The 26,347-nt window shown below is 32.3% G+C and overlaps 3 protein-coding genes across 5 annotated transcripts in view; 2 read left to right on the plus strand and 1 right to left on the minus strand.

Annotated features, from left to right (window-relative positions):
- Positions 1-3,176: 3,176 nt before the first annotated feature.
- On the minus strand, positions 3,177-16,384 carry LOC126859494 (persulfide dioxygenase ETHE1, mitochondrial). The gene is made up of 6 exons (XM_050610845.1): positions 15,989-16,384; positions 13,660-13,804; positions 10,790-10,975; positions 7,075-7,163; positions 5,151-5,361; positions 3,177-3,695 (listed from the first exon to the last, which is right to left on the minus strand). The coding sequence occupies exons 1-6, from the start codon at positions 16,196-16,198 to the stop codon at positions 3,628-3,630; spliced, it is 909 nt and encodes a 302-aa protein (XP_050466802.1). The 5' UTR covers positions 16,199-16,384; the 3' UTR covers positions 3,177-3,627.
- Positions 16,385-16,439: 55 nt separating this feature from the next.
- Positions 16,440-17,967, plus strand: LOC126859498 (40S ribosomal protein S19a-like). Its single transcript, XM_050610854.1, has 3 exons — positions 16,440-16,544; positions 16,775-16,845; positions 17,536-17,967. Exons 2-3 carry the CDS (start codon positions 16,775-16,777, stop codon positions 17,924-17,926), a joined length of 462 nt encoding a protein of 153 aa, XP_050466811.1. The 5' UTR covers positions 16,440-16,544; the 3' UTR covers positions 17,927-17,967.
- A 612-nt stretch (positions 17,968-18,579) lies between these two features.
- Positions 18,580-26,347, plus strand: part of LOC126859487 (arfGAP with SH3 domain, ANK repeat and PH domain-containing protein) — a 45,331-nt gene continuing 37,563 nt past the window's right edge. For 2 of the 3 annotated variants that reach the window (XM_050610819.1, XM_050610821.1), the window contains exon 1: positions 18,580-19,618. In XM_050610819.1, the coding sequence (XP_050466776.1) occupies positions 19,493-19,618 (126 nt within the window). In that variant the 5' untranslated portion in view covers positions 18,580-19,492. The remainder of the gene's footprint in view (positions 19,619-26,347) is intronic. The other variant, XM_050610820.1, reaches the window with a different exon arrangement.

Genomic DNA, 26,347 nt, shown 5'->3' on the forward strand with positions numbered 1-26,347 from the left:
GGCTTTGAACATTAACTAAAATGCATATTTCGTTGAAAGGCGATTTTTAAAAAATATAAGCCCGGATTTTTCATAACTCACTTTGCAAGTTAAAAATAACGTGCACTCTTCAGATAGAAATCCGCTCGAAAATATGTTAATCCACAGCTAGCAAATTTAAAAGTAAAAACTTTTGTACATTTAATAATTTTTATTTGTACATCTTCCTTTATTATGTACCTATACTCTTACGATTACGCCAACGGCCATTAATTAACTGACCATATTTGTACAAAAAAAAAAAAAAGATTAACAATTACTTAACTGCGGGATTTCTCGCTGAAATTTTTGGCAAAACGCGGTTAAATAAACATAACGTTATTTACAACGTCCGCAACCGAAAAAAAGTGATGTTTGTCGATTCCCTCATGCGTAACTACGTGCAATCGTTACAACACGTCGTTGGTCACGGTAATTGGCTCCGCGCGTCGAAATAATAATTTTGCCATTCGATGTATCGCATTCACAGCATCGCGTCGATACGGCGCTGGAATAATGTGTTTTAATGCAGCTGTAGGGAATTCCGCACGTTTCAGAATCAATTGCTGGACCGAAAATTATGGCACGATTTTATATTTTTTCTCTTTCCCTCTCTCTCTCTCTTTCCTTTTATTATTTTATGCTGATGGAAGTATGTAAAGTGAGAAAGAAGTAAGGTAAAGAGAGAAGGGAGAAAATACACGCTTTAATATCCTTCTCTCAAAGGATAATGACAATTATCGAGTCGCCACAATGGACAGTGTTGATCTTCAAAGTCCGTGGCGTTTTGATATTGCGGTTTCTCGAAGAGACGAACTTTGTGATGAGAGTAGGAATAAAGGCGGCGAAATGAGAGTAGAAAGAGAGTCACTGCCGCGTAAAATAGCGCATTAAGTTCCAGGCTGAGTGCGTTCTCCTCGCAACAGCGCGACCATTTTTCAGTGATAACACCGTGAGGGCCGTCCTGACGATAAAACGTGGCGAACAATCCGTGATATCTCCTACCGCGGACAAATGGGGCAGATGCCATGCGGACCCGCCCAGATAGCGAAGGCCCCAACGACGTAAAGACTTGTCTTTTTTTTTTATCACTTGCTATTGTTCGAAAATCCTTGGTTATTTTAGTTAACAAACTAAAATTTTACTCGACAATATCATTAAACTGAAAAAGTTGCATACAAAAATACTAAAAATATCAAACATAAAAAAAAGATTTATGTCTATAATTTATGTTACTTTATAGAAGTAAATATTATATATGCATAGAAATCTCTGAAGAGCTATGAGATGAACTTTTGCGATTTGTATGTTTTCTTTTATATTGCATCATGTATAAGCTGTTCAACTAATGTAATTAATGTATTATGTTACATCTGATGGTTATATAGTTTGAGATGAATTAAGATACATTTCAGTCGTAAAATGAAGTCATAATTAAGATCACAATCCAACCAACAAAAAGAGAAAACAGGTGTGTAAAAAGATTAGTGCAAAATTAAACTGATAAAAAACCATTAAAACAGAGACCGATTTTGATGTTATAGGCACACAAATGATTTCTGTCTTGCATTAATTCTGACAATAAAAACCTGATTATGAGATAAAATTTGTTATATATAGTTTTCCAATTTTATATAATCAAAAAATGAAAAACCACCAAAATATTATACAAATTAAAAAATTTATTGCGCGATGAATTCTCTAGTTAAAAGAAAAAAAAAAAAAAAAGAAAAATCCAAAAATGTTCACTTCATTATATGTATATTATAATTGTTGAAAGTCAACAATATAATAGAAAGTAAAAAGATTAAATTTAAAAGTAAAAAAATTTAATTATATTTTGTGTTACGAAGAGCGGTCAGCAATAAATGGAAAAAAGTGCGCTTCTAGAAAACGGAATTTTTAAAAATTTTCTACAAAAACCATAAAATTTCTCGTCACTCGATCGCGCGATTCGCCCCGCTAGCTCGCACGAACTGACCGTCGCGTACCAACAATGCCTCATGTCTTTTGGTCTTTTTCGGCGAGTACATGAAAATGCATGAGTAGGTAGCCTTGGCCCGTGTGCCTTCGCCTGTGTGTCGGGCACCGTACCGGTTACCCTGGAAACGGTATCGATTTCAACCCTCAGCTATGCAGTAGGAAACCAGCACCACACCATGGGGGTCTCTTCACCCTGAGTTTCGACGAGGCGCACGGAGCCCGTTTCGACAACCCGATTACAAGAGCTCCTGTCTCTCTTTTCTTCTCTGCCACCCTTTCTGCCTCTCACGCGTCCTCTCCTCCTCCCCCGCTCGCAATGTTGCTTTTTCTCTCTTGTTCCAATCCTTTGAGAGTTTATCAAGAGCTAAGACCTAGGAATAAAAATATTTACCCCTTCTCTCTCTCTCTCTCTCTTTCTTTCTCTCTTTATCTCTCGCTAGTCTCGATTGTTCGATCCGAAAGTTATTACTGTCGCAAACTGCAAATAGCCCCTTGACTCTCATAGTAGATGATGGATTCATGAATCTTCCTAATTACAATCGTATTATGCGGCGAGAGAGTGTCGGTTCTGTGTGTATATAATTGAGATATTCAGTCGATATTATCGATGGATCTGCCATAGGATTGCATATAGCGCGCAGAATGGTGATGATGATAATCTGAAGACCTAAAACTATTTAAGTAAATGATGAGATGAAGCTATTCTGTTTTTATATTAGATGATGTTGAAAAAGTTTAATATCATAAAATCTGACAATTATATTATTGCAGTTTGTATTCGATTGTATGTGCGGATCTAAAAATCTTTTTTAACCAAAATCCATCTCGGTATAAATATGAAAAGTATATATTATAAAAAATTATATATATATAACCATTGTTAAAGAGGATGTTGTGCGCAATATTCACGAATGCGTTGTCAAGTATGACAAAGTAAGTGATAACTCAAGCCGGATGTAATTCGCGAAATTGAGGTGTTACCGAGAACTTGGATAGTTCAAGAGAGAGAAAGAGAGAGAGAGAGAGAGAGAGAGAGAGAGAGAGAGACTTCGTGCAAACGTCGCGACGTCGCGACGCAGTCGAAAGGGGATGACAATGCTAACTAAATGCATAGAATATTTTAACACAGAATGCTTCGAGAGAGAGCTTAGTGAAAAAAATCTTTTAGACAAATATATTGTTGACAAATTCTCAATTGACCGTTTTATTCAAAATAACACCGTCATTTCACGCTTTTCAACACATGCATTTCCCGACAAACAAGCTTGAATTTTTTGAACTCAACACACATAGTAGAAGAAAATAATACAACGATAACAACGTGAATTATATATTAAAAATCATTGTGTATTATAATAATATCATATTGTAAAGTTTATTGCTCTAAGACTAAGTTGAGTTAAAACTTACAAGATATGTGTGATTATACTTTATATATATATATATATACGTTAATTATACCGCTCTCCATAATAAAATATTTAAAAAATCAGAAATAATCACACAATTCATTATGTATTAATAATGACTATTAGATATAGGTATCTGGTATTATTATCCAAGTATAATAAATAAAGCTTCAATACTGATGTGCTACTGTGTTGCCTAGAATGCTGTCGATGATTCTCACTGCTCGCTCTTTTCTTTTTCAACCTCATACAAACCGCAAACTTTGTTGGACGGTACAGCTTTATCTGAAACAACGTCATATTACATTTGTGCTTATTGTTGCAAAAATGGCACGATGAGAGTATCTTTATTTTTTTTTATTCATTCTACTTATAATGTATATTGATAATTGTGATATATATTATATAGTTTATTATATTATTATTCATTATATGATTATTATATAAAATTAATTTTAATAATTTCTCCTCTTTTATTAAAATATTATTTTAGTAAAATTTTAGTGAATTTTTAAAATTTAAATGATTATTTTAGTGAATTTTCTTTAACTTAAGACGCTGTTAAGCGAGACAAAAGTTTATTTATTCAACATTTGATGGGATGCAATTTCATCGATTTCCATTCGCTTCACCGACAAGATATAACAGCGTCTCTGCTCATCTAATATTTAGGCGCGCCATGAGTTATGCGTATAAGCGATACAGTTGCTACAAAAATATTCCTTTCTCCATGAAATCATCTCCATTAATTTTTCTTTAAGTTTCGATATATCGCGTGATAAATAAAATAAAAATGATCGAGAAAAATTTAATATCTTGAATTAGTTCCTAATATCAAACATTCGAAAGTTGTACTTCGAAAGTCGTAGTAACTTTTAAGAAAGAGAGCATTTTTAAAAATTCTGTTTTACTTTACGTACACTTTATTAAAAAATTCTTTTTTATCATTTAATTTTCGTCACATAATTTGTCAGTGAACTTTTTCGCTCAATTTGTGCTCCGCGTCGTTTCATATCTCATCTAATCATATCTTATCGTTTCGCGCCAAAAAAAAAAATTACACTGTTTCCGCAAATTTGTGCGGAATTCGAGAGTTTTCACTTTTCATTCGTAAGTAAAAGTTACGTGATCGGGCGCTTCGTCTGCGTCGATGGACGCTATTTTCTCGCCGATTTATTTCACAGAGTATATCTAGATCTACATTGTAACACCCCAAAGACGATGATTATTAACTTATCAGCAGATCGAACTGATAGCAGCGAAGCGCGCGCAACTCCGAAAATAAAATACGAATCCCAACGGGATCCATGCTACCGAGCTTCTGCGAGAGAACCATTTTGATAACGTCTCATAGATAGTGCAACAGTCTTCTCTTTTGCTGCTACATTAATTATTTTTAGCTATTATCGGAAGCGTTGTACTAACAGAATTTATAATGCCACGGACGCCTAAGTGATCCAATAAAGTAATCCAAAATTTCAAATAAAGCAAATTTAAAAAAAATTTACGATACAAGTTCTTTCAAAAGAGTTCAAAAAGTTGTTTGAAAAGAAAAAAGAAAATGAATTAACAAATTTATATTAATATACCATAATTAATTAATTAATATACCATAATACATCATATATTATATTAATATATCATCAGAGATTCTTTTGATATAAATTTTATATGCTAATAGAATGTAAGTATTGTAATATTTAAAGAGAGAATAGGACCTCTGTATATAAAAAAACTTACCAATCATCTTGGGATAAGGAAGATTCAGATGATTCATAATGTCGACGAACTCCTCGAGCGACTTGGATAGTCTAGGATTGAAAGCCTTCTCCTCTGCCACAGTAGTGACGGTTCTGCCATTGTAATCATGCGCCGGATATAGTCGATAATATTCCGGCAAACTCAATATCTTCTCGTGAACGGATTTATACAGAATCGCTGCGGATCCGCCCTACGCACAGATGGTGCAGCATTTCGAGTGGACATAATTATAATGTCACAAAATTACTTGATATTATACACGGTGATCGGAAGTGAAAAGTATGATGATCAAATATAATCGATAAATAAATTGAAATAATATAGGCATAATGTTCTAAATTAATTTAATCGATGAAAGATGCTTCTGGACTTTGTTCTCAATAAATTTCCAACGAATCATTTCTACGTGTTTAAATAAAATTAGTAGAAATTAATAGAAATTAATCGAAATAATCAATTTCAATATCTGTCAAGTAATTGTCAAGCGATGAAATAAAATTGCTCTAATTTAAAATATGTCATTGGTGAAAATAATTTCCCTCAACTCTTCTGTGTTAAAAGATTATTTAATCGAGCTTTCAAGAAGAAAAAGTCACGGCACGTTTATAAAATGCACCGGCACACGGTCGAACACGATGACGGACGGCTATTCATCACACGAGTTGCGGAGAAGAAGTCTTTCATATTCCGGTTGATATATCGACATTTACTTGTGCTACATGCGGAACGAAGAGAAAATGTTATTGCGCGCGGCCGTCGACGTTCCGACGAGAATTCAGGATGCTGCCGCGTCGTCCGTGTCTGTTCCAGGTCCGCATCGATCGTCGATTAGTTATGACGTACAAATAAACGCCATTTATCGACATCCGACAATTATATCAACGACAAATCGCGAACGATATTTCCGGTTAAAAAAAAATGTTCGTTTTGATTAAGCGACAACGATCGATTCGTTGGAAGAGATTCGGTAGCAACTCATTGATAGGAATTAATGCGTCAACTAATAAAGTAGATGCAGGTCTGGAAAAAGTTTCATGAGTCACATGCAATCTATCGTTTATACAATTTGTCGAGAATTATCACTCTTCTTCGCACATAAAAGTTTTTAATATAGAATTAATTTCTTTTTTTTTTAATATTTCAAATGCACATTTTTTTCCAATTTTTGAATTATAATATTAAAAATTCTCTAAAAATAATTAAAATTCAGCAAGTAAGAATCAGTAGAAAATTCTACTTAAAATAAAGTTTGTAAATAAAGAATAGAATCTTTTAATTTTTGCTGAGAACAAATATTTGCTTCTAAATCAATTTTAAAGAATGTGAAAAATTGTGATCTTTCTCTCAACATACTCTATATTTGTCACGTCTAAAGTGTCACTGATTAAAAGTTGCAATCAAATTAAGAGAACATGCATATAATATTAACCTGCAAGAGATTACATGTTCTCCGCAAGAAAGGGTAAATTTCAACTTTATGAAGAAACTTCGTCGAGTCATTTTCACCGCACGTTTAACACTAACGTAACTGCCAAATTGTAAGTTTCATTTGTTGATTATTTTTTATTTATGACTAGATATCGCTAGAAATTATGATTAGATTTTTATTTTAGACAAAAACTTATAACAATCTCTCCCGCGCGCGCGATCTTTTTATAATATAACGGTTAAGATTCTTCTTTTGCGCGCTCTTTTATGACCGCACAAAAAAAAAGATACTTTAATAAAGTAAATGAATTTTATATCATTTTACATCAGAAATATTACCTTAAATTTCTCAAAAGGAAAAATACGACTTACATGCAATTATACGCGATTTAAAGGGGCATATATGCGCCATGGAACGTACGATAATCATATGTATGTATTCGTAAAGATACGCGATTTCTCCGGTAAGGCTTACCTGAAAATCTGTTCTGCCGCATCCTCGTATCAAGAGTGCATCTCCCGTGAACGCGATTGCCTGCTCATCGCAAACGTACGTGACGCAACCTGCACAAGTATCAGATGGAATATTTACGATATCGTGCTTCACTTCACGCGACCACCATCCGGCAAGTATCGCGTCGTTTTTCGAACGGAATATGTATCTATCTTTTCACGGCGATTCGCCTCGTAATCGGTCAGTACGATAAATTGAGTTCTCGTTCGTCAGCTCGTTCATCCTATTTGCGATATTGCGTTTGGCAAAAAAAAGAAAAGAAGGCAATTGCGAACAGATATATTGCTCTCACTCGAAAAATGTTGAATGAGACAATAGCTATATCCAACGTAGAAAACTATGATTTGTATCCAGAGAACTGAGGTAGAACGAGATATGATTGTATATAATACTTGTATAAATGCGTACAATGACTTTCCAATAATAAAATTACAATAGCCATTTTCTTAATAGATTTGATTGAAGATTAAATTAAAATTCGCCATTTGATACAATTTTATAATAAATATAATATGATACTACTAATATCAATTTTATGATAAAAGATTCTTTGCGATTGAGTTTTTATTTCTTCTCTAATGATATAATAAATATATACAAAATAATACTTTAATCAAAAATACGCTTTAATAAAAAATAATAATATTGAAAATTACTCAGCGATTTTGAATTTATAAATTGTTGAAAAGATTTTTTAGGACGTCCTACTGGAATCGTTTACGTTCTCCAAACAAACATTTGCTTTATAAAATATCTGTTGGTTCTCTTCTCTCAACATACAATAAGTGCGGTGCATTTTTCGTAAAAGTTGGAATATCTACGATTTAATTCAATGTATGAGTTCACATCATATGAGCTTTACTTTTTTAACGTATGGGAATGAAACTGATATCGAATTTTAACTCATATTTAATGCATGCTATTCGCGCATTTGGCACGAAAAATCGAGCCTATCGAGTAGATCTGATATCGAGATAGTTTCGACGCCTCCAGGATTTCCTCTGGACAAACGATTGAGTCACGAGGAGTAGCAAATCTGGCACGATCAATAAGAACCCTCTTTTTTCGTCCCATTCCGCCGTGTAAACTCCTGTAGCAATGTACGCGTAGCAATATACACGTGTACAAGTACAAAGTGCCCCAAAAATATCGAATATCATAAATGTTAGAGAAACTACGGAAAAAGATGTTTGCCAAAAAATTAATTTCTCATTGTCAATTACTAGATAAATTTAGCAAAAATTGCACAAGTTTGTTTCAAAATTGATATAACGTAATCATAATAAAAAGCTATTTTTTTATTTCATAAAAGAAAGTTTAGCGAGAATATAATTCCAAGATTAATTAAATTTTAAGATTAATTATGAAAGTGTAAGTTGAATATGTTAAAAAGTTACCGGATGAAATAATATACTATTAATCTTTTTCTAAAATGAAATTATCCGAAATAATATAAAAGCAAAAAAAATTTTATTTCATAAAAAATAAAGTTTAGCGAGTCGCAATCTAATTTCAAGATTAATTATATTTTAATTAATTAAACTTTAGATAAATTAAGTTTATTTATGTTTACCTTGAATATGTTAAAACAGTCAGTGACAAAATAACTACACTATAAATCTTTCTTCACTTTCTTCTTATAAATCTTTTTTCGCTACAAAGAAATTAACTTCAACTTAATCAGGAAATATGTAATTTCCGATAGTAGTAATAAGTTCTAATCGCTCGCGCGGTGATTAAGATTATCTCGACCTGAGCGGGAATACTTTCTTAATGGTATGAAAAAAGTAGCTACGAGTATGTTTGTTAAAAAAGCTACAAAACATATGACATAATATTTTCTGGACAAAGAACAATACAAATTAATCACTCTAGGAATACTACATTTTATGTATTCACGTAACACGTGAATAAAATTCAGAATGCGACGCAACACATTTTCTTTTAAAATAACATATAAACATGTAAAAATAATAAAAAAAGAACAAATAAAAATATGAGACAGATTAGAGAAAATTGAAACACTAAAATCAAATTTTAATCTTCTTGAGAGATATGCTTTAAATGTTTAAAGAGTCTGGAAAAATTATATTTTCATGTCGTTAATGTATAAATAACAGAAAAGAATAATATATTACAATTTTGAAAATTATGATAATAATATAAATTTCTACAACCATTATACCAAATATTTAATATTAGCTTTTTAAAAGTCCCATATTAAAATCATAATCATATATTTTTCATATTTTTTATCTTCTTTTTTTTGCGTCTCTATTAAATATCTTTATTTCACATATTAAAAATTATTGAATTTACGTCATATTTTTAAATGCTTAAGTTTTTAACTTCGCTTTCTGTATTCGGAAAAGACACGTATTATATCCTTGATCTTTTCAATCCACGTATAAAATAGCACCGCCTCTCACCGTTCTCGCAAGAAAATATTTCGCCACTTTTCTTGGCATCTCAATCAATAAAATAATAGATCAAGCGAACGCGACCAATCGCGCAAGAAATGCAACCTGAGAGAATTATGAATTTATCTGTAACTTATCACGTTTCGAGATTTTTGCGTCATTCGAAAATTGTATTCTGTATTTATACGCGTAAGTAAATATACGCGAAAGTGCGCATTAACAATTGTATTAAACAATATATTATTATGAATGCATTACGAAGATTTAAAATATAAAATATATATAATGTAACAAAATATAAAATATAATATATATAGTGTTAAAATATATAAAATATATGTATAAATCATTAAGATGAGAAGATTAAAAAAAAAAGGGATATTTTAAATAAATATGAGATTGTTTTTTTTTTTAATAAGAGTAAGAGAAGGAGAGAAAGAGAGAGAAATTAAGCCAAAAACCAAAACATCTGCTATTAAAAAGAACATAATAATATAAAGAACATAATAAAAATATGAAAAAATAAAATAATTTTAAAAAATAGAAAAGATAAAAAAGAAGTGTGACAGAAAAAAAAAATACAAATATTCATTTTTCATTTAGACTCCACGAGACGACAACAATATATATCATGTACGTTTATCGTAACGCGAAATAGCTCACAGAACATGTCGAGAAAATGCTGAAAATCCACGTATGTATCAAATATGATACACTATGCACTTAGCACTTTATAGGGTAGCGCTGTTTTACCACACCATGTAGCTGACACATAGGCGATGGTAAAATGCTAAATGGACAATGGTATATTTTACCACCAAAAAACAAAATAAAGAAAAACAGAAATTTTAATAGTAATCTTTCTGACAAGAAATATAACTAATTAATAAATATAAGTAATTAAGCATATTATTTTTGCAAGTTTATACATCTTCCATCTTAAAAATTAATAAGTTAAAAAATAAAACTGTATGCACACACAAGATGTCCTGCGAGATAAAATATCACGTAAGACAGATAAAAAGCTAGAAATTAAAACCATTAAGAAAAATATAATAAAAAGAAAAAAATGATAAAAATTAGCAATTCTCGCAAACTCAGATTGCAATCAAATTTCCGCACATATATCCTATCATTTTACTTTAATAAATGATTTATTCCAAAATTCTTGATGTTATAAGTTCACCGGACATCCTGTGTAGATTTTTCGAAACCTATAATTGTTAAATTAATTGATCTAAAAAAAAGAATCTGACCTTCGGTATGACCTGGAGTGGGCACCACTTTCAATTGGTGTCTGCCGAATTGAATGTGATCGTATGGCTCCAGGAGTACGTCCGCCTCGGCACCGCTACTGCGCGATATCATGGATTTGCAATCAGGCAACAGTGACTTCAGTCGACCCGTCCCGGTGATATGGTCTGCGTGCATATGCGTGTTGACTGCAACAGTGAGAAAGATTGTCGTGAAGCAAAGACGCTAGTCATTGTTACCGGTAAATGCATAATCGATAAGCATTGCCGAGTTCGTGCGAGATCATGCCGCTGTATCATGCTTCCGTAATGCGCTACAGAATGTCCTAGAATCAACCAACATTTTTCTTAATGAGAAAAATATGATATACTGGCTCAACGTATATATCATAGTTAGAAAATTATGTAACATAGAAAATTTAAGAGAAAGAGAAAAACGTCTTGACGTAAATGTAACAATTTATTAGTTAATTATAGAATTAATTTTTAGCATATTTAATGTCGACCTTTTTAAAAACATACAACGCTCTAATATTGATCGAAAAATCTAAACTCAATGTCGGACAAATTTTTGAATATTTTATTTATTACTTTTAAATAGATATACAAAGATAGATATCAATAATTATATTCTATTAAATCTATTTATTAAATTAGTTATTTCATTCTTTATACAGTTGAATTACGAATAATTCTCATAGTTTTACAGAACAGTATTAATAGTATGCATTATCGGAAAACAGAGAGAGAGATGCATTATGGAAATGTTCGTTTGTTTGAGACAGAATTGACATATACAGAGCTTCGCATAAACAAGTATATGTTCCACTTGGCCAAAATAATCCTTTGCAAAAACCACTCCGCGCTCTGATAACACAATAAATAATATGATAATTCTATTAACTTTAATACACAACACCGTATTCTGTTTCTTTTTGTCGAATCAAAAATCCATTCCAATTAAGGGCACAAATTTGAAAAAGATTAATATCCTTCGTGCAAGCAGAAATAAATGTTAACTTTTTGGAGAGAGAAAGAGGAAAAAAAAGAGGTAGGGATAGAGGGAGGGAAGAATCTGCACAGTTAATAATAATTAAAAATCAAAGTATTACACAAAGAAAAATGCACTGTATGTATCTTTTCTATGCAACAGAAATAATATCAAATGCTCAAATTTTAATATTATATTTTGATAGCAATTTAATAACGTATATTTCCATATACATACAGAAAGTGACAAAATACTTTTTTTAATAATAGTTATCACGATTCTATCCTTGATTCTGATAATGTTCTGAAATAATTTATTTGTGTCCTTTTCTCAACTCTGTTATTTTTAATAATAAATATTTCTGTAATTGCAATAAGTATAATTTCAAAGAGATATACTGCTTTAGGCAAACAAGAAGTACTTTAAGAAAAAAAGAAAGACAAAGAGAGAGAGAGAGAGAGAAAGTTAAGAATTAAACTTCATTAATTTCAGATATGCAGATCCGCTCCCGCGCGCGATAAGCACGGTTTGTCAACGAAATAATGCTTTTGTCGCGCGATACACTCGAAAATTATACGACAAAATCGGATCGTATCTAAAGAGAGTCGAAATTCTTTATCGATATTAGTAAAGTTCAACGATATGCCTGGACATACTCTCACCAGGTTTATGGTCCACGGCCCCGTGTTAACCCCCGGAACAATGGCAAAACTATGCGCGACCGTCCTTAGCAGCGTAGTGGGATTGCATACCAATTCATTATGAAGTTCGGCAAATATTGGTCGGTTAGTAGGATAGTTTGCAATATAATTTAGCGCTCGAATCGTAAATCACATTACGCGGCACCGTATAATTGCCGACAAGTACATTTCCGGTGAATAAATAACGACGATAAGATAATATATTTTGTTTCGAGTAGAATATATATAATTAATTAGTTATCAGTTAAAGCGTTTTATAGAGAACGTCCATAAATTGTAGAATGTTACATATGTATTATTGGAATATAATTAATTTTGCGCAATGTTAATGTTAAATACCTTCTAATTATTATGCATGTATCGGACGTATAAAAAAAAAAGTATAATTATAAACTATAATCTCAGTCAATACTATTATAAAATTTTCCCAAATTTTAAAATAGCATCAAATTCGGTGAAATCTAAAATTCAAACAGGAAATTCTAAAAATTCTAAAAATATTAAATATTTGATATTGTAGAAATAAAAATAAAAATTTATCTATATGCATTTGTGTATATCAGTTCAATATTTTGCAAATTATAAATATTGCAAATTTCATTCTGAATACGTAAAGTTTAACACATCTGACGTATTTAAATATTTTCAAAACATATACACATACATGATTACGGAAAAGCTGATATTTCTTATTTAAAAATAGTGTGCTTCAATATTTATTATTGCCCCAAAATCATATAAAAATGACATAATTTGATTCTCACGAGGAAGCATAAGAATGTCAGAGAGAAGCGGAGTACTTTAATAAATTATTTCGATTAAATATGTTCCTCCAAAATTACATTCGTAGGGAGGATTGACGCAAAATCGATATCTCTTCTCCAGTTTCTATATTCGGCACAAGTCAAATTTCGAAAATTAAGCAAATTGTTATTATAAATTAATATGATGATGATTATTTTAATACGTATTTTGCAAAATTCAAAGTTGCTTTCAAAATATATGGATATACTTCGTATGTAACTTAAATAAAAAATATTTAAGCTTATCATTAAATATCGATGATAAAAAAATTGTAATTTTCTGCCGCACATTATTTCTTTCACATTGATTTTCCATTATTTTTCATAAATAGCGATATTTACGCGCGATATAATGATCTATGTTGGATAATAACTTACGGGCATATTTCAACGTTAATCCCAGTTCCTCGATGATTTTTTTATCACGTTCAACCCATTCGACAACTGGATCAATTAAAATTGCTTCCTTATCGTTGATATCGGCCAGCAAATATGTATATGTGCTCGATATTGGATCAAAAAACTGAAAATTGGAATAATTATTTATTACTGTTTAGCAATATAATGTAAATATGCAATAAAATTACATTGTAAATAATAAGTTCTCATTTATAATGTATATCAATTTTCTGATTTTATCTTCATAATTGTATTATTATAAACAAAATTAATTATATAATATTAATTTAATATAATATTAATTAATTAATTATATATATTAACGTATTGATTAATTAAAAAAATAAATACAACAAAATAAAATGAGATAAAGCTAATCTTTTATCATATGAAACAGGTATGATAATAGAGACGGAAAAGATAAAATTATATTTATTGCACATGTATTTTTCACACAAATCTAGACATACATGTAAAGAATATAAGATAATATGGTCAATTTAATGCAAATAAGCATTTTCACATTTGTGATAATGTTTAGCAAAATATATTTTAAATCTTGACATATATATTTTTCTGACTTATGATTCATGTATAACGCGTGCACAATAACTAAAGATATAATTATTTGAAAATGTGCAGTCGTTCAAAACCGTCACCATAAAATATAAATTATTTTTGGCATTTTATTGAATATTAACGTATAATATTCACTATATATATACATCATATATAACTTTGTTGTGCTATAGGAATTAAAAAAGTTATAAAAACATAATAAATTTTGCTTTTCATATTTCAGGATGAATCCGGCACCAATTATCTTTTGGCCAAAAAATCAAATTTACATTCAAAATATTCAAATGTGTGCTATAATTGTGAATGGAAAAAACTATCATAACATGCATTTATTAAAAAAAATGTTTCCCATATAGTTCACGTATATTGCAGAAATAATAGGCATTTGAAAATATTGCATCAAAACCATTATATGTAAAATCAATGTTGAATTGAAAAACGAGTAACTCGTTTTTCATTTAATAGATAAAAAACGAATTTGCACGTGTTATATATACAATTATATGTACAAGAAAATTTCTCAAAAACACGTACAATTAATAAAATCCCTCGACATTTTCGTCAAAAAGCAATCTATTTCAAATTTGCGCCCGTATGTAAAAAAAAAAAAAAACTCGTTTTTAAGATATTTAGTTGATCTGATATGAAACACATGTAAATTTTACGTTAAAATCACAATCAAAATAAATTCTTTAATTTGATATTTGACACATTCTGGCTTATTTGGAATACCACAAAGCACACATATATACTATTTGCCTAAAAATCTTTTTCTTTGTCCTTTTCATCCTGTTCGAAATTCTAGTTTGTTTTGCATGCAGTATAAAAACACCTGCTTTTCATGTAAAGTAAATGCAGCTAAAAAGAATAGAATTTTTGAAATATTCTTTTTAGTTGCACTTTTCTAATCTCTTACAATATCTCTTTTATCTTTCGTAATAGTTTACATCAATTTTATTTTATTGTACATATAGTAAATATAAGAGAAAATGCAGCTAAAAAAATATTTATATTTGTTTATATTTCTTCGTCTCATTTTTACATTTTTGTTTCTCATGTATATTTGTTTTCTTTTTCTCTATATTTCAATATTTTTGAATGAAGATGTAAAAAATATTGTATATACTATATATACTAACAATAAAATACACTATACATATATATATCGCTATATATTATATTGATTTATATCTTTTTTCTGAAATATTTCGATGTAAAAATATTTTGAAATGTAAAATTAATAAGCAAGAAAGAGCTGTAATAACTTTGGAACTGGGAAGAAAATCTAAAAGGATACACGATTTTGATTTTTAATTTGACAATTTTTTCACATTTTTATCGCAAATTGTACGAAATGTGGAGAAATTGTAAAAAAATACGATTATTCCCCTGGATGCTTTTCATCTACAAGATACAAGTCGACAAAACTCTACTCCCATGTTACGTAAAGCAAATTACAATTAACTTAATCATCAATTAACTTGTGGAATAATCAACAAAATTTTTAACGACATATGTATCTTTTGTATATAATAAACATAATAATATTGTCGCTCATTCTGTTAATTAATCAAATATTAATCAAATTAATGGGGATTTGACATGTGACCATAGGAGTCAACTTGGCTAAATGGAAAGTATTCATTGTCGCTGGATTGCAAGTGCAAGAGACCGCCCGTAAGATGGCAGAGGCGGCTGACATGCGTAGATTGTTCTTCGCGCGAATTACCTGGCGAAACAGAAAATCCCTTGAAAAGGGCACTCGCTCCATCAAAACATCGGCTATGGCATGATTCGCGCGCATCCCAATTCTTGATGAGATTATCGGCGAAGTTAATACACGACAAAGGATACGGATCATAATCGTCTTTATACAATTTACATTAGCGCCGTTACGAGTACCGTCGCGTACTGATTCGTCACACGATGTACGTGACATTGACTGTGATACCGATGATGACAACTCACCGCTCGTCCGCGTATCATATTGAGCAACATTATGCAATATGTACAGGAGATAAAGCTATTTTCTTTGTAAGACTACCTAACCTCTTTTAAAGCGATTTGTTATTAGTTGACTAATTGCTGAATCAGAAAATTAGTCCGTATATCAAACAGCTTTGGGATGAATTACGTAGACTGTCGTCTTGAGCGATATGCTGTTTACGTCGGTGCTATCGCCATTTTGCGATAGAGGTTGCCCATCTTGAGAAATTTCATGATCCTAGCCGTATTCCCCCAGATTCTCCTCGTTTTGCTCTTTCCGGTAACGCTTTCTTACCAAGGTGCGTTGTGATGACAGTTTTCTGGCAAATTAAACTGTTGTTAATAAATGAAAGTTTGTAAACTGATAGATAAATGTATGCAACTGCAACCTAGTATAATTTTTATCGATCATCGAAATTTCAGACGTAGAACGTTTGGCGCGTTGCTTTAATTCGTTCACCCGTCATATGCAAGTGCACATGCACATGTCTTTTTGTGTTGATTGTTTTATTAAGTTTTCTTTTCACAGATGCCGTCTGTAACTTTAAAAGATGTGGATCAGCAAAAATTTGTGAAGGCCTTTGCAGCCTTTCTGAAAAAGTGAGTAATGAATATAGTCAAAACATAATCTAACCTAACCTAAATGATCTCGCACGTGTCATAATGCTTAACCGTTTGAGTGCCAAGCGGCGCGATCGCGCTTCTTCTGTCCTGTCCTCAAAACTGCAGCTCTCTGAACTGCGAAGCCCATAATCACAGCAGGCGCGGTTTCTCTCGATGCACAACTTTACGGTGACCCTTCAATCTCAGGTAAAAAAAAAGATTTTTTCGACACGGAATATAACAAGCGCTATCGCGCCGCTTGGCAAGTTTCGATCGGGAAATGAGAAAAGCCCGTGGCACTCAAACGGTTAAGGCCATTGCACGTTAAAAAATTTTAATCGTAAAGCCGTAAGTAAATCAACCAATCACAGTTCAAACATTCTTATTATGTTTAGAATGTTTAATTGTGATTGATCAATTTGCTTACAGCCTTATGATTATGACTAAAATTTTTTAACGTGCAATGGCCTTTAAAATGTACTTGTAAAGTGTACTTATATACTTGATAGAATCATTTATTATATATCATTATATTACATATATATATATATATATATATATATATCTTTTCTGAAATATCGTACATAACTTCTCGTTCAATACTGTTATTATGATGATACATAAATATATAATTTCTTGCTCAAAAATGTTTTCTAATTCTGTTTTGTACTTTATGAAACTTTATAGAACTGGCAAAATGCGTGTGCCAGAATGGGTGGACATTGTGAAGACGGCCAAGTTCAAGGAGCTGGCTCCCTACGATCCTGATTGGTATTACATCAGATGCGCAGCCCTGGTGCGTCACATTTATATTCGCAGCCCGATCGGCGTCGGTGCCGTTACAAAGATCTTTGGTGGACGCAAACGCAATGGTACTCATCCCAGTCACTTTTGCCGATCGGCGGGTGGTGTTGCGCGCAAGGCACTCCAAAGCCTGGAGCAGCTGAAGTTGATCGAGAAGGCACCTCTTGGTGGACGTAAATTGACTAGTCAGGGACGCAGAGACTTGGATCGAATAGCTGCGCAGGTTAAAGCTAAGAGCAAAAAACAGCTTAAGCTTCAAGAGATTGTACTTTAATATTATTTTATGTTTCTATAATAAAATTAGAAAACATTTAATCCTTTGAACTGTCTTTTTTAATTGTATTTAACAGTGTATAATATAATATTTTATGGTTATAATCAAATTTATACTTTTGTTGTCAGATTTATGATTTATTGAGATGTTGCAACGTTCTTCATGTCCAGTATTTTGATATTATATACTATATATTCAGAAATCTCGAATGATAATTTTTATAGATAAAACTATGACGGTAAAATAATATCTGAAATATTTAATTATTGATTAACTTAAAAATATCCAAATATTAACAAATATAAAATATAATTAACATTAAAAAATATATATAAATAATCGCGCTCTTTTCTCGCGGCCACATTAAAACGCGATATCGCAAATGTTTAAATCGATATCTCGAATTTTGTGTCGTGCGTCATTAATGGATGTTTACGGCTGCACTAATTTAAAGCTTATCTTTCTTCTTCCAATATGGACAGAGAAAGATAAACTCTGAACTAGCGTAGCTGGTTCAACTATAAAAAACAGATTCTATGATTACGCGTCGCGTCGCCGCTCTAGATATACTTTGTTTCGTGGCGTACGAAGTCCGGCCGCGCGGGGCGCGAGCGTCGACAGCGCCGCCGACAGTGAAACTTCGGCCGCAGTCGCGAGCGTTTCGGCGGTACTCGGCACCGACCGAATCAGTAGAGCTGATGCGCGATTTGATGCGAGATTGGCGTTCGAAGGAGCATCTCGCGGACGCAACTGCGTACGCGCCCGCGCGCGGGTGTGTGTGTGTGCATGTGTGCACAGTGTGCTGACACATATACGTGTGTGCGTCGTTCGGTCGGCCCGTTCCGTTCGCGGTGATATGTGCATGCGCGCATGGACGTATGCGTTGGTGACCCGCGCTCTTCGCCGAGAGCGAGCTGCTGCTGCTGCTGTTGCTGTTATCGCTGCTGTTGCCGCTACTACTGTTATGTATCCTCGCGACGGCCGCTAGCTCGCCGCGACCATGTCGCGAAAATAATCGCGCCGGTCTCGCGAGTGTATGTGTCTGTCTCTCTCTCTCTCTCTCTCTCTCTATATATATATCTTTCTGCGCGAAGTACGGAGAGGTGGTGGTCGCATACATTGCTCGAATCTGCCCGTCTGTCTTACTCTTCCTCGTTCCCTTGTCATTCATTTTCCCCTCTGTTTTTCTCTCCTTCTACCTCGTCCTCGCTTTTCGCGCACTTCACACTCCCCGTTTCTCTCTCTCGCTCCTTGTCACTCGTCGTACCGGGACGACGTTTATACGGTGCGTCACGGGAAATAGTGTATGGATAAGAGAGACGAATAAAGTTGACCAGGGTGTTTGGCGGTATTCATGGTGAGAGACAACGGATGAAGTGAACGGTGCAGCCGTGGTAGAGTGTAAAGTACGCGATCGTCGACGACGAAGGGGAAACCGTGGTGGCGAGAAGGGATCCGAAGGGACAGCCTCGGTTGCAGCTGGGCGCTTGGGGGCGGTAGGGCGGGGTGGGGTGGACGGCGGGAGACGGAACAACTGACAGAAAACAAGAGAGAAAGAGAGAAAAGATGCCGGGCCTAATCGCCGTGAGCGAGTTCGTCGAGGAGACGAGGGAGGATTATAACTCGCCCACCACGTCTACTTTCGTCTCGCGAATGCCACAGTGTAGGCAGACCATCACGTCTCTCGAGGAGGTGAGTAGCAAAACCATCATCGTGCGTTCCCATAAATATTAATTAGCCATAACTCTGACCCTCCGCGTTATCTCGATTCTTATCCTCTAGAAAGTGACGAAGAATCGCTTCGAGTAAATTAGTGATCAGTGTTAATTAGTAATTATGAGAACGGCTAATATATATAAGTAATCTCCATCACGACATATTCGTTTTTATATTCCTATATATTTATCACATTCTAATCTGCGGATCATATTTTTCTCGAGAGAGAGAGAGAGAGAGAGAACTGCACGTTGTCATCGACTTTCCTTCTTCATCTCTCCATCTTTATTCTCTTCGTACCGAACTCCTTCGCTCTCTTTCTCTGTGTCAACGTAACCATACCGGGTCGCGCGCGTGTTGCCTCGTGCGTGGGCGTGTATGTACCTATCGCAGAGTGTTGTGCAATTATACGCCGGGAACACGTTCGCAAACGTTCTCGGTCAATCCCGCGGATGCCGATAATTGTGATAACACGTACGTACAGCAAACCAGGATGTGATGGGATATTTTTTTGTAATATTTTTGCAGTGTATAACTTGTATGGATTTATTTGTAAAAATTAAAATCGAAAAAATAATAATTCGCAAAGTTAATATATTTACGATTTGTACGACAAATTAGTATTATCAATACTTTCTAAATTTTGTTATCATTTTACGCGAAGAATATAAGTTGGGACCGATTGATGCAATACTAATAATATAATTCAGGATATAACGTCATTTTAAGAATTATTCTTTATTTTTTTAATTATCCTTTATTCTTTATTTTTTCACAATTAATTGTTCTCTATTTCGATATATTTAATGTGGAAATTCCTCAGAAGTGTAAGAGAATGGGATCGATTTTATTATCCTTCCGTTATCATTAATGCTCTAAAGCTGATGCTAATACCGAGGCATTTAAACTGCAAAATAGTCGATGATGATGCTATCATTATTAACGTCGTACGTGCTTTGAAATCCGATTTCCTTACGGAGAAACTGGCTGCGTTGTCGGCTTGTATTCACTGCTCGATGGTTCATTTCTCTTCCAATATTAGTAACGCATTATAAATGTTCTTATGCAAACACGTCCGATATGTCATCACGTTAGAATGTGAAATATTAAAGAAGATAAAAACTGAACTGACTTATAAAGCGTCAATAGAACAGCTTGACATAAAAAATTGTAGTATTCATAGAAATATTCGATATCGCATTTTTCTACGAAGACGTCAGCATCTGTATGACTGTCATTTCGCCAGTTGCCGGCACCACGATTATCGCTTCGCGTCGACGCTCTTAATTTGCTGATGCTTGAATGACTATGATACACTATATCTCTGTCAAGAATCCAACTAATAATCCGCATGTAGAACATGTGTATTCCTAACAATAAGACACAGCTAATAAGCATGGTGCAAATATTATATTGAGCTGTACAAATCCATTCTTCATTTTTTTTTTTTTTGTATAATAAAATGAGACAATAAAATTTATTTAAATCGAAATATTTTAACGGGATATTTTTAATTGAAAAATACATGTCAATAAAAAACTCTCTCCTAGAAAAATATTTTGTTTAAAAATAAATTATTCTTTCATTTAAATATTTGTACATTAATTATTGAATTCTTATCAATTTATATTTCCATGTTGGAAACGCATTTTTATTTTAAAAGATTAAAAATTGTTTGGCATTATCTAATACAAGATAAAGTTGATTTAGTGTTAATAAAAATAAAAATAGAGAAAGAGAAATGGATTCATTGATAAAATTTATCATATAAAGTAAATGAGAATTCTCACACTCTCTCTCTCTCTCTCTCTCTTCTCTCTCTACACCACTTGTTCTATAACTGTTCTTATCGAACGTGTTGTTCAAAAGCTTTTATAAAATACCATGTATTCCATCATTTTATATGGCTTATAATATTTGCAGTGATGAAATGTTAATTGAATGGCCAGCAATATCGTATTTCGCCATCCAAAATGAAAAAAATAGTTAATGAAAATATTTGTTGAATAGAAAGTTTATTCCGTTAACAGATGAAAACCGAAAAAAGGTCATGAACTTTCCGTTCAATTCAATAACTATCAAAACAAAAAATCTCTCTCTCTCTCTCTAAAATATTCTTTGCGAGTTATATACATATATCACAAATAATACTTGAGAAAGAGAGAGAGAGGGGGAGAAAGAAAGAGAGGGATGAAGCTAAATGAAGTTCTTTATAAGATAACATTTCGCATAATTGCTGGATACATCGGACTCTTATACGGACTTTGTATGTAACCCACAAAACTAGCAATCAAAAAGTAACGGCTTCTTTTTATTACTCATCCACTATCATGCGCCACTACTCAGTGCTTTAAAAATTCCGATTTTGTTCTTTTATCTTACCTCAGACACCTAATGAACAATATGTGACCTCAAATACTTAATGAATAAGATCGTAAATTCCGAGATAAAATCGCAGACCCAATCTTTTACCAGACAAATAACTAATTTGTACCACTTTTAGACATATTAATCGAATCAATAAATTCAAGGACGGATTTTGCGGGCTAACTTTTACGGGACTTTCACAGAGTCAAATATGTATAATAATAATTTCATAAAAAAATTAATTTCCGTTTGGGGGGCCGTTTTATGATTGTTTCCTTTCAATATTTTCTTTTAATGAATAAAAATTGATTCTTTTAATGAATTAGAATTAAATTGCATATTCTGATTTTGATATGACTTCCAAAAATTGCAACAACCTAAATATCAATTTCGCTTACTTATTTAATTCAATTATAAAATTTAAACTAATTTTTGTAGAACATATAAAAATATATAACGGGAAAATAAAAAGAGATATAGTCCTAAAAATATACATAGATAGAAGACGAGGCTTAAAGATTGAGTATCTAGTTCAAATAAATGAAAAAAAAAATGAATTCTTATCCAACTGTATGGATTTCTCAATCATGTATTTTATATGCAGCGCCGTTTTAGTAACTGCGCTCTCTTTTGACAGATATACTTATAATATTAAACGTAAATTTATGACCGTGCCGGAAACGGCTGGGAATCACGTATAATATTATTACGCAATCTTGAGATAAAATATTTTTCGCCGACCAACAACGAGAAACTCTGCCTTGTTAGTTCTGTTTGAAGAAAAATATATTCAATATCCACTTTGGCGTATCGGAATTTTTGGGTCACTCGTTTTCCTTCTTCCCGCAGGAAAGGAAAAAGAGAAGAAGAGATGCACATCGTTTATGTCTCTTTAACGATCTAAAGAATTTGTGCGAAGAGAAAATTCCGCTAGAAGCATGTTCGTAGATCCGATCTCCTCATCCTCTTGTTCTTTTCCTCACCGAGGATTCTTTCCTCATCGCGATAATGATTATAAGTTTCGCAGTTATGGGCATGTTGACAGACAGTGACAAGTATAATCTCGATAAGATTTATTTTTTTTATGACATGACAACATTCTTACATATTTGATAAGAGCTAATTTCGATCTTAATATCATCTTTTAGATATACGTATATACATCCGCAAATTTGATTCTTAGCGTTTAAAAATTTTGATTTTTAATATTCAGTCAATTGTTAATATTCAGTTTTAATTAATATAAGTTATAATATTCAATTAATAATTGAATATTAATAATTCAAATTTACAATACACTATCGTTATGCACGAATAAGACAGTTAACGAAAATTGTGTAAATAAATAGTACATGACATTCCACAGCTGCAAATTAATTTATCATTTAAATTATATAAACTTTATTCTTACGCGATTCATATAGAGGTATGAGCAGCCTATTTGACATACAATAGTCTATAAATTAAATTTCGAATTTATCATTAAGATAACTAGATCCGTGTTTCATTTAAGTTCTCTTTCTCGCTCTTCCTTTTACTAGTAACGAAAATAGAACGCGACAGATCCTAAAATAGCGACGCTCGAATTTCAGAGACTTTGGTGTCATAAGTCCCAATTGCAAAGCGGGAAAGTGGGTAACTCGAAGACAGTCAGGGTCAAGAGTATGGGAATGACACTGCTCGGATTGACTCTCTAAAATTACATTATAAATAATGAAAGCTCAACACACACACAAAAGATATTTTGCTCATTGAGCAAAAGCTGTACGCTGCTTTTTGTTACTTTAACAATTTTACAGTATAAATTATTTTCTTTTCTTTTTATTATATATTTTAAAACAATTTTTTACGTAAAAAAAAATATCTGTGAAAGGAGTAACAGTATTTGTGTAATCAGGAGTTTAAGAAATATTTTCTGGAAAACAATTGTTTAACGTGTTATCTACAAAGGATGTCTTATCTAATTGTAAGTAAAAAGTATTATGAAAAAGGATTTTTAATCGGCTATTATATGTAAAATAACACTATTCTATTCTGGACTTAAAATATTTTTAATGGTGGGCGATGTAGGTAGTGTAGTGGTTTCACAATTTCTTTTCAATAACGACTATGCGAAAGCAGCAATATTGCTTGCATCGCAAATGAACGATTCTATTAACGCGGGATGATGTAAGAGTCATTCGGGTTCTCGAAGGCGTCGAGGAGACTGACAGGATCTATATCTTGCATGCATTTGATTATCGGGCGGACGTTAATCGCTAGTAAGGACGACATTTTACGATCGTAAGAGTCATCATACACTCGGAATTGTAGTTTGGCGAGAACGATCTAGAAAATCTAGACCGATGGCGCGATACAACATCAATTTCGGTCAAGCGTGAATAAGAGCGGATTAAATGTACGTCTAATTTTGACAGAATCAAACTTTGGCTTAATAGAATAATAATAATGAAAATAAGAATTATTACTATGTATATTGTCTATATTAGATAATTTGCTATATGTATATTAATAACAAAATAAATTTTTCTATAAATCTTATTACTAATAATAATATTTTTTATATATTTAATGATAATATTAAAAATAATAATAATAATAATTACTATTATTATTTTGTTTGACACGAGCAACTGTATGTGTGCGCACATTTCAATGATGCAAATTCTTACGAGTAAGAAACGAAAAAATACGTTTAATAAAGCAAAATGATCGGTGTTATGCAGTCTATTATAAATATGAAAGCATAACCGAATAAGCGATGGGTTAAGTGAAATTAATTGATAGGATTGAATTCGGCGAATTGAAATGAACTGGGCGCATATTGGATTGTATAGATGGGGATTAAACTGAGTTAAATAAAAAATTGCGACACATGATTATAATTGCGCTTAAGTGAGATCAATGAGATCTGACAGTGAAATTATGCCCGCAAAATATTTTCTGCGTATTCTTGTATATTATTTTATGAAAACGTAAAATAAATGCAAGAGGAAACAATTTTAAAAATGCTTAGTGACAGCTTAAAATTTTTGTGACGTAAAGGAATTAGTCAAGTAAGAAGAATATAAAAAAAAAATTCAATGAGCCTCTTAATATTTACCGAACAACGTAGTATTAATGCTAATTTAATTATAAAAATTTGCATTTTAATAGTTTAGCGGATTATGTGCGAGATTAGTACGTAATATAATGGATTGATAGCAAATTACAATTTAGGAAACAGCGATGGCAAAGAATAGTTTTTCGATTTCTTAAAAATGAAAATATTAATTCGGGTCGATTGTCATCCACACGATTGTATTGTTTGCTTTCTTAAAGATCTCCCGGGTGACCTAGTTCGTCATCTGACTTCTGAACAAGGATTTTCAAGAATCGTGATATCTTATAGTACATTTATCCAGCCGATTAAGAGCAGGATCATTACAGATTTACGATTTGAAATCGCAGAGCATATTTGTTGAAGAAAAGCTCTACACCAAACTACGCAATAATTCAATGTCAGAATGAAAATAAATTGTTGTATATAACGTATGTGATGTGTAATATAATTATACTTATAATTATACTTATGTGTTGCGATGCCGTTCAATATGCAATGATTGAACCTTAAATTTAATTATATACATATCAATAATACAAGAAAAGAAATATTTTTTTTTTTTCTTGAGGCGGTTATTTTTGTTTTATAACGTTTATAGCGGTTAGAAATTAAATCGCGTGCCGCATTATGATGCTGGCGATGAAAAATCTTCCTTTCTCTCCGCGACTTTCACTCGGACTATTGCATCTCGATGCAACGCTGAACGTTTTCCGTGCGCGAATCTCTCGGAGCGAGATGCGTGCATTTAGAAATGGCATTCGAGTATCATATTATGAGTAATTGAGAGATTATTTATCATTATTAGATATTTATCCGAAATGTCACAATATAATTAATGATAAATATAAAACAACATAAATTAATGAAAATTATTTTGCTTGGCGCTCCTCCTCTGTATTTTTCTTTTTCCTTCTCTCAAAAATAGTATTGTAAAAAGATATTTATTACAACAAGTTAATTGAAAAGTGCAAATCTTTCTCGGTATTAAATAAATTTTATCTTTTTTATTTAACAATTGTATCCTTTAATTTTATATCAATTTGAAAAATTATACATTATTACACATCATTTACTTAAAGGAATAAATATATAAAAACGATTAAATTTTTTGTATTAAATAAGGAAAATTGGAATATTGATTTTTATTGAAAAAAAATCTCCGAAATTTTGTTCCATTATCAGACCAAATTAGATAAGATCAGATTAAATCAGACTAAATTAGACTAAATTAGATA

This window comes from Cataglyphis hispanica, chromosome 3, assembly GCF_021464435.1.
Source record: "Cataglyphis hispanica isolate Lineage 1 chromosome 3, ULB_Chis1_1.0, whole genome shotgun sequence".
NCBI classification, from domain to species: domain Eukaryota; kingdom Metazoa; phylum Arthropoda; class Insecta; order Hymenoptera; family Formicidae; genus Cataglyphis; species Cataglyphis hispanica.

Bases quoted from the DNA above. Each gene is read 5' to 3' on its own strand.
- LOC126859494 (XM_050610845.1), bottom strand. From the start codon at position 16,198: ATGTCACGTACATCGTGTGACGAATCAGTACGCGACGGTACTCGTAAC. The intron at 7,164-10,789 runs GTCAGATTCTTT...ATACTTGTGCAG, and splicing joins CACTCCAGGTCATACCGAAG to GTTGCGTCACGTACGTTTGC. The intron at 3,696-5,150 runs GTAAGTTTTTTT...ACGTTGTTTCAG, and splicing joins TCCTTATCCCAAGATGATTG to ATAAAGCTGTACCGTCCAAC.
- LOC126859498 (XM_050610854.1), top strand. From the start codon at position 16,775: ATGCCGTCTGTAACTTTAAAAGATGTGGATCAGCAAAAATTTGTGAAG. The intron at 16,846-17,535 runs GTGAGTAATGAA...GAAACTTTATAG, and splicing joins TTTGCAGCCTTTCTGAAAAA to AACTGGCAAAATGCGTGTGC.